The 8,748-nt window shown below is 43.5% G+C and overlaps 1 protein-coding gene across 5 annotated transcripts; it reads right to left on the bottom strand.

Annotated features, from left to right (window-relative positions):
• Positions 1-122: 122 nt before the first annotated feature.
• uso1 (USO1 vesicle transport factor) lies at positions 123-8,685 on the bottom strand. Of its 5 annotated transcripts, none has more exons than XM_049720310.2 (26): positions 8,421-8,685; positions 7,717-7,803; positions 7,495-7,559; positions 7,216-7,292; positions 7,031-7,042; positions 6,730-6,830; positions 6,463-6,565; positions 6,328-6,383; positions 6,127-6,247; positions 5,801-5,979; positions 5,578-5,718; positions 5,419-5,507; positions 5,205-5,359; positions 4,936-5,141; positions 4,761-4,790; positions 3,508-3,618; positions 3,138-3,256; positions 2,891-3,072; positions 2,649-2,770; positions 2,438-2,576; positions 2,204-2,373; positions 2,042-2,107; positions 1,875-1,973; positions 1,708-1,812; positions 1,395-1,610; positions 123-1,318 (listed from the first exon to the last, which is right to left on the bottom strand). In XM_049720310.2, exons 1-26 carry the CDS (start codon positions 8,484-8,486, stop codon positions 1,253-1,255), a joined length of 2,883 nt encoding a protein of 960 aa, XP_049576267.1. In that variant the 5' UTR covers positions 8,487-8,685; the 3' UTR covers positions 123-1,252. The 5 variants fall into 5 exon arrangements, with proteins under 5 accessions (XP_049576267.1, XP_049576269.1, XP_049576271.1 ...); XM_049720312.2 differs by having other exon boundaries at positions 4,770-4,790; XM_049720314.2 differs by lacking the exon at positions 4,761-4,790.
• Positions 8,686-8,748: the final 63 nt, after the last annotated feature.

Genomic DNA, 8,748 nt, shown 5'->3' with positions numbered 1-8,748 from the left:
TCAAACACGTAATTGCAAAAAGATAAAATAAAAATAAAGGTACACTGGAGCAACTCTAGAAGTCCGGTTACTTGTATGTCACCTGTAAAAGTTTTTAAAAAATAATAAAAAATAGAATAACGCATTTTTAGAACATTTTATTACATGTACAGGGGCAGCATAGGGAGCAAGTTTGCCACGAGCTCAGGAGGGTTCATTCTCTGGCTTTCTTGGGTGGAGTTTGCATGTTCTCAAAATTGCTTGTGTGGGCTTTCTCCAGTTACATCAGGTTCCTCCCACTTGTCAAAAACATGCATGTTAGGGCCATTGTAGACTCCAAATTGTCCTTAAGTGTGAATGCTTGTCTACTGCCATTGGGCTGACAACTAGCCCAGGATGTACACAAACATTTGTACATTTTATTCCATCGATTTGTGTTGAGCTACAGCAGGATCAGTATTGAACTTGTCAATAAATAAAATTAAATACATCACTACCAAATCAAGTTATTTTTCCAAGTGTGATGCTTAATTTTTTCTTGCTGTTGCTTTAAACAAAACAACTATAAAAATGTCCTCAGTCAAACTAAATAAAACTATATTTCAATATATTTTCATGTTACTGACTTTACACTAACTAGAGCAATCCAGTTAACTAGGTCAAAAATAACAACAGTACATTGGAGCTGTGCTGGTGGACAGTCAGCCGGATGAGTATTTTTAGAACATACTGCAATGCTTGGCCACTCACACTTTTCTGAATTGAGGCTATTTGCCGCCCTCTAGTGTTGAACAAGACACACTGCAAGTAAAGTGAAGGACACGCCCAACACTAAAACGCAAATCTTTTACAATGATAACAAATGCAAAACAAACGGCATTTTGATTTAGTAAAATTTAATTTACCAACAATTATAATCCTTCCATAAGTTTTCTTTCGAGTTGGGTCATAACTGCGCCATATAGCAGGATGACAAAAATATTTTTTTTTGACGTTTTTACATCTTGTGTCAGTTTTTGCAGCATATCGTAGAGCAATTACATGTGATATTTATGCTACTTTTGGTGTCTAAATGTGTTAAGTGAGTTCAAAAATTAACTTTTGTTTTTATGGAAGCGTGTTAACTCTATGAGATGAACGCACCAATTTGATTTTTTCGACTCAAGATGCCAAAAGGGTGTACACGTGTGGGACATGTGAAGAACAAATGAAGAGAGAGAGAGACACCTGCTTCAAAATCAAAGTCCAAGTTCCTCACACCGGTCCTTGCATTCTAATCTTCATCTTCATCGTCCTCGTCAGTCTGATCCCTGGTGTCCAGCTCGTCCTCATCATCCACCTGCAGGTACAAAACGTCACGTGAGGTTACATAGGTTTGGTCCAGGAACATCATCATCATCATCTCTTCAAGATACCGTCTCTCCGAGATCTTTGAGTCTCTTCCTGAGGCTATGGATTTTCTGGTCCTGGTCGGCCAGCAGCATGAGCAGGTCGTCTTGCTCTTTCTTGGACTCCAGCAGTTCCGCTTCAAGCTTGGCCATCTCCGCTTTCAAGATGGCCGCCGAGCTGGTGGCTGAGGCCGTCTGCTGTTCTAGCTGGTCACGGCCCCCCGTCAGGCCCTGGACCTCCTCCTGAGGAATTGAGGACGCCAGTTTAATTTTTTTTTTCCTGCTGATGATATCAAGATTTCTTAATAATAAAATAAAGCAAGAAATAATTTCCACACACTTTTAGTCTCTCCACTTCAGACGTCTGCGCCGCTAGTCTGCTCTCCAGTTCGGCTGTCTTGGTAGCATCCGATGAGAAGTCGCCGCTTGACGAAGCACCTGTAGACTGAAGAGGTTCAACTTGATTAAACATGATCTCAAATGTTTTTTTTTAAGTCCAGTGCTTACCTCCGTTTCAGCTCTTCTGAGCAGATCTGCATTGTCTGACTTCAGCTGACCGATCTCAGCTGCTTGCGACTGGACCTGACTCCTCAGAAGCTCCAACTCCTTTAGATGAAACCAAGTCATGAAGCACTTTGCATCATCATCACGAGCAGCAGTGATGCGACGGTCACCTTGAGGAGTTCCGCGTTGTCTGAGCCTGCGGTGTCTCCATCGGTTGGTTGAGACCGCTCGGACCGCTAAGGGAACAAACATAATCGGCGGAAAATTACGTTTCTGGCACACTGGGTCAAGATCTGAAATGGTGGTGACCACCGACAAAAGTCACGACTAACCAAGGAGTCAATAATGGCGTCTTTTTCACCCAGCTGTGTCTGGAGTAGGGCGTGTTGACTACGCAGCTCCTCCATCTCCTCTCGAAGCTGCGTCGCTTCTTCGGTCTGGACTCCGTTGACGTGAGCGCCGTCTCCTAGCGTGTTGCTAGCTTGACTTGGGTTTTCCTTACCTACACAGAGAAATGTTGCGATGTAAAAAAAATGGCGCCTATCATTTGCGTGCGTTGAACTGACCCAGCTTGAGTTTCAGAATGTTGTACTGGTCCTTGTGCTGCTGGATCTGGCTCTGCTGCTGGGTCATGGTGGCCTGCATCTGTTCAGTCTGGGTGGTCAAGGAGGACACCTGCTCCTTCAGCTCCTGTATCTTGGAGTCCTGGCCACAGAAGGAAAAAAAAATCAGTCGCCGAAGGTCTAGATGTGAGCTTTGCTCCAAAAAGGTGCTTGCCTGCTCTCTGATCAGCTCTTTGTACTGCGTGACGATGTTGTCGTGCTGCTCCAGCGTCTTCTTCACCTCCTCTTCCTTCTTCTCGTCTTCGCTAGACTTGTGGACCGCCTTGGTTATCACACCTGATTACGCCAGAAGAACAAATCAGGATTCTGAAAAAGCTGCTTTACAGGTCAAACAAAACATTTGCTTTTTCTTTGACTTTTCATTATTTCAGTTGACATGGCTTCTTGTGTACTTACCCTCAAGTTCTTTGACCAGCTTGGTGAACTCGTGGTCAAAGAGCATCTGATCCGGAGAAGGAAAAACCGGCTGCGGCTTCTGGGCGGCGCGTGAGTACAGCTCGTGTTTGGTGACAAAACCAAGCTTCTCCACAAAGTTCTCCTTGCCGATGCGCTTCTCGATCAGCTGCTTCAACTTCTCTCTGAGGAGGACGAGGAGCACATTAAATAAAGTGATCGTGTAGCAAGGTGGAGGTGAGGAGCTTACTTGGTATAGTTTTCCAGCGAGTTGTCATTGTAATAAATGCAGATGCCCAGTAGCAACGCGCACAGGCCCTGCACCAGACGTTCATCCTCTCCTAGGTTCTCGGAGATCTGCGCCGTGAGCTACAGAAGAGTCAAGGACACTTACAGACAGGCAACAATTTATATTTGTGGTACAGCGTGTCATTTTTCAATTATATATTTATTTTATTCATTTATATTTAACTCATTCACTGCCAGCCCAGTAAATAAATTATCGTTGTCGTCTATATTTGTCAATGGTAGTGAATGAGTTAATATTTTTCGTCTTTTTTTTAAATTGTCAATTGAAAAAAAGAGAGCAGGATCGGATTAATTATGAGTACTGAGGATACAAAAGGCACATTTTCCTGATTGTGCAGAAAGTGTGTGACGGCGATGGGGCAGTTGTTGATCCACGTGCACAGCAGCATGAGGAGCCCCACCCTGGTCTGCACCTTGCTGCCCTGCGGAACACAACGGAAACATCTTGATTAGCATTTTTAAAATCAGAATTTCGAACATTCAATCTAATGTTTACATCTAAATAAAATCAATAGTTAGTCAGCCATTCAGTTACAAGCATCTTTTACACTGCCTGAAAACATTAGTAGCTTTTTAGTACTTCAAATGAATAAATAAAATATTAGATAAAAATATCTTTTCTTGAAAATATTTTGTAAAAGCTTTAAGAATCTGTGTTGTATAAAAGAAGTTATGACTAGGGTGAGCAGAAAAAAAAAAGCCACAGTGTTTTTTGGTGAGGTTGCGCAATACATGCATGTCTAAAAATCTTATCTTGGCATAAAAGTGAGAGAAGCCTTTTTTTTTAATTAACATTACAAACCACGACATGCTTTTAAATACAGATAATATATTTCATATTCTTTCATCAAATACGCATCATTCCACTTCTTGGAGGGAACAAAAAAATATTAAAATGCAGCTTAATGTGTCTTAAAAGCTGAGTGGGAATGCAAAAAGCTGCAAACAACATGCGAAACACTTTGCAGCATTTCATAACCTGCAAAATTGAAGTCACCTTTTTAGAATAGGTCTCCAAATAGGATGCAAAAAAAGTTATTGGTTGAATTTAAAAATTGATAAATGAGTATAAATATTTATTATTCCCATTAAATATCGGGGTGGGTCATTTTATTTTATTTAAGACGGCAAAGTCGACCTGGCAAAATTGAAAGTAATAATGCAGTATATATTATTATAAACAAAATAAAAAGTAAATAAATGATAGAAACAGTCATAATTAAAGATCAATATAAAAATGTAGAAATAAGGGCCTCCGCCCCGATCAATTTAATAATCCCACAAATGCCAACACTGGTTTTTTGCAGTTGAGTAAACAAACTAATACAGAAATTCCGGAAGCTTCAAGCCCAAGAGGGGTGAATTGCACCAGTGCAGCCTGATTATGAGCCGTTGACTAGAAAGGTGAACCAGGACTTGCTAGTCACCAAGCTTCCCCCTTCACACACACACATAGCCACTTCCAAAAGGACCTTCCTCCTACGCAAGCCAAGCCGAGACAAAAAGGGGGGGGGGTAAAAAACCCACGCTGAAACTACACACAAAAAAAACAAGTAGCACGCACTTTACTCACCCGCCGGCTGATCTTATCACCCTGAAAAATCACAACGTCAAACCGCTCAATCACAGTCGACCTTTGCCCCTACAATTGAGTAGTGACTCAATTTCTTCAGTCTGTGGTTTGAGAGCACTAAAAATCTCAGCGCTACCTTAAAAGTGTCGACTTAGCGCTAGGCTACCTGGGAGAGGATGTTGGTGCACTGCTGCAGCAAGGAGACGGGCGGCTTGCCCAGGCTGGTGGCCAGCTGGACCCGGAGGAGCTGCTCCTTCTGGGTGAGGTTGTCCTGCAAGGCGTGCGCCAGGGCCACCGAAGCGCACCAGTTGGACAGGGAGTCGGCGGAGAACAGCCCGCCGCACAGCAGCTGGCCGGCTGAGATGGAATTAGCTGAGGGGCGCACAAAAGCTTCATTGATACGTTCGAGTGATGAGGGATCTCCACCTGACTGACCGTCGATGGTGGAAGGTAGCAGCGTGGCCACGATCTCCCCTTGCCCTTTCTGGTTCTTGTACAAGAAACATTGGAAGCAGTAGAGCACGGCGCAGCGTAGAACAAAAGGTTGCCTCTCGTTCACCATGGACATGAGCAGGACCACGATAGCAGGTCTACAAACAGGACAAGATGTTGTGGAGATGACCCCAATTGTGGGATTGCTGCGTCTTACCTGGGTGGGTTGGATGGTGCATTAACTGACGCAAAGTAGTCCTGGTTGATCTGCGAGCCCCTGATGACTTCTGACACAGTGTTGATGGTCTGCAAGGAGGAAGCGAGATGATTGAATATGAAACAAAGCTCCAGTTGTGTACTGGTGATAAGGATTTACCTCAGTGAGGATGTCCGCCGGCACGCCGGTGGCCATGAGGATGGTGCACAGCTGCTGAAGGAGGCCACACTGGTACATGGACCTCTGACAGCTGGCCGTGGCTCCGGGCGAGTTCACCGGGGACACCATGACTCGCACCAGCTAGGATTTTTGTCAGATAGGTCAGAATCCCAAAAAACGGCGCTTAAATTTAAAAAAAAGAGATAAAATAAAAGTGTGGTACCTGGAGCATGAGGTGGAGGTTGGTGACCTTCTGTGCCGACCAGCCCGAGTTGTCGTCGCCGACTTCGAACCATGGCCTCATGCGCTGGATGAAGGAGCCCTCTTTGAAGAAGTTCTGGTTGGAGCTGTTGTTCTTGAGGAGGTTGCGCAATAGGAGCAGGCAGTCCTCCACGACGATGCCTGTGCACATGTGACACGCAAACAGGTCTCATAAGAGAGAAGACACCAGACACCAATCTTGTGAAACTTCAGATCAGTGAGCCATTAAATTGACAGTGTTTTAATATTGTTGGTGTCCAAGAATTCCTACACTGAAGCATTTTGTACCTCCGTCACTGCTGCCTTCTTCGGTGATGATATCCAGGAGACGCTCAAAGGCGTTCTCAAAGGCCACAATCTTCTGGATGGCTGCGTTGCCTTTGGTCAGCTGCTGGAGCAACAGCAAGCCCTGAAGGTTTGGGGAAATGGGTCAATTTGGTGACCACAACGTCCAGGAATCATTATTAATTTTTTTTTTTAGGTTCTCACGTCGTTGCGTATCACTTCTCTAGAATCGGCTAACAGGTCCATCAACCTGGAGACACCTGCAAGTGCAAGCGAAGGATGTCTACATGCTGTAGAGAGCTTCGAGGACACGCAGGAAAGAAAGGCTGGAAAACGCACCCATGGGGCTGACCAGGATGATGCTCTGCAACTGGACACACTGGTTCCTCAGCAGGGCCGTCAGCAGCTTCACGGCGGGCCAACGCACGTGGAAGTCAAACTCCTGCCATGACAAAGAATTCACATGTTTGCATTAATGTCTTGTTGTAGCAACACTGCATTCCATGGATTTCTGCGAGAGTTCTTGAAATTCCAATAGTCTGTGAGGCCATGAAGGCGTCAAGAGTTTCATTTGTGATTAGATGAGTGAAGGACGTTTTGCAATACCTCCAACATGGTGAGGAGAAGCGTGATGTGTTCGGGGTCCTGGATGAAGGCTTCTGTGAACTTGGCGCCCAGGTCATCTGCCTGCTTCTGGGCAGTCTCATCTGTACAAAAAAAAAGAGGAGGAAATTTTGACGCAAAATAAATTGATTGGTTTGTTTTTAGTAATGATGCTCATTTTTATTTGGCTCCCACAGCCATTTTTTTTTTTTTTTTTACAGCGCACGCAATGATGGCAATGGTGGTGTCCGGTAACGGAAAAGGCGGGAAGGGGAGGCAATCATGCACAGTAAAGAAGTTTTACCTTCTGATTCGTCTGTGAGGTTAAGACATGGAAGAGAAGAAGAGAGATGACAATCTTTACATTTAAAACACACACACTCGTTGGTGTACAGGAAGAGCGCAATGCACACTGGGTGATTGTCAACATGACACCTTTTTTTTTAAATGAAAATCAATATTTCTAATCAGCAACGAGTTGTGCACTACCTTGCTCTTCCTCCTCATCGTTGCAGATGATGTTGTACATCGTGTCCAAAGCGTAGCCGAGAATTTCGGAGTCGGATCTGATTTTATAGCAAAAGAGGTGAATAGCACTGTTGTGAGATTATGCCATAAAAAATAATGGAAATAAAAATCATGTTGCAGAGTGTATCATAAAACCTTTTCTCTTTTACAGAGGACATATTACAGGAAAACCTTAAATAAAAATTGTCTACCAACCCATCACGTATGAAAAACGATATTTTTAAATGACAGCATTGATACCTGTCAGTTTGCAGGATGTTTATCAAGTGATCCATCGCCTGTGTGCCAACCTCCATGCGATATTTCTACGAAGCAAATCGTTATTATTTCATGACAGGTGGGTTAAACAGAACAACATAAACATTTAAAAAGCACTACACTTGTAAATCTCACAATTCATGATTTTAGGCGAACAGATGGTTCACTCTACGTTTAATTTTAATTTAGCAATTGAGATCTTACCTTAGAGAGGGATTTGAGAGCACGGACCGCATCCCTGCGATCTTCGAGGAGAGTCGACGAGGCAACTCTGTCGCACAATTTCTGGATCTGTCACCAGAGGAAACGGTATTGATTATTAAGATCAGATTTATGGCCAAATGCTGGTGTTCATTTTAATGGCAAAATAAGGATAACAGCAAACCAAATAAATATCATGCAGCAACTGTGATTGGATCAATATGTAGCTAGCTTTGTACTAGCTTAACATTTTATATTTAAAGTTACCCATACGTACAGTACATGAATCACACCCGGATTTTGATAATGACTCCATTTAAAACAACAAACTGTTTATATCTTGTTCAACAATAATATCAACATACATGAAATATGTTAGATACAATCATTTAAAATAACAATTTATCAATCGGTTCAAATTGATTTGCAGCATACGGATTGAATAAACGATATATTGAAATACTTTCAAAGAATGAACAATTATTAAGAACGCAAGTAGAAAACGCTGTAATTGACAGGTTAGCAACATTAGCATCGACACTAGTGAATTAGACGAAGCTACTTCCTCCATTAAATGACGGACGCCACGTAAGGGAAACGTAAAAGCTGAGCTTGAAGTGGAGTTTAAAGGCACTTTCAAACATGCGTTTGAGGTATTACGGATCAAATGCTAAACCAATCGCAGCCAGCCGGGGTTAGCTTCATACCGTCTCCGCTCCAGTCGGCTGCGGCCCGGCTGCCTGCCCGCCCATCACTCCCCTGAAGAAGTTCATCTTTTCTCTACAGAGGCCCTTTTGCGACCTCTCCGACAAAGACACTCCGGAATCTCCTCTAATTCGGGTGCGGGAAAGATAATATGGAGGAAAATGTACAGAACTGTGTGTTGATGTTTTTTTAAATTATTTCACCAGGTTGACAGAGCGACCCCGGAACTCCTCGCGGGCGAAGGGGACTGCGCATGCGCGAGGACGTGGCGATACGTGGCCCAGTAGAGTCACATTTAAAGGGACAGGACAACAAAAATGTACGGAGGGC

This window comes from Syngnathus scovelli, chromosome 5 (assembly GCF_024217435.2).
Source record: "Syngnathus scovelli strain Florida chromosome 5, RoL_Ssco_1.2, whole genome shotgun sequence".
NCBI lineage: Eukaryota > Metazoa > Chordata > Actinopteri > Syngnathiformes > Syngnathidae > Syngnathus > Syngnathus scovelli.
Note: the sequence above shows the minus strand (reverse complement) of the source record. Positions and strands in the feature narration are given on the sequence as shown.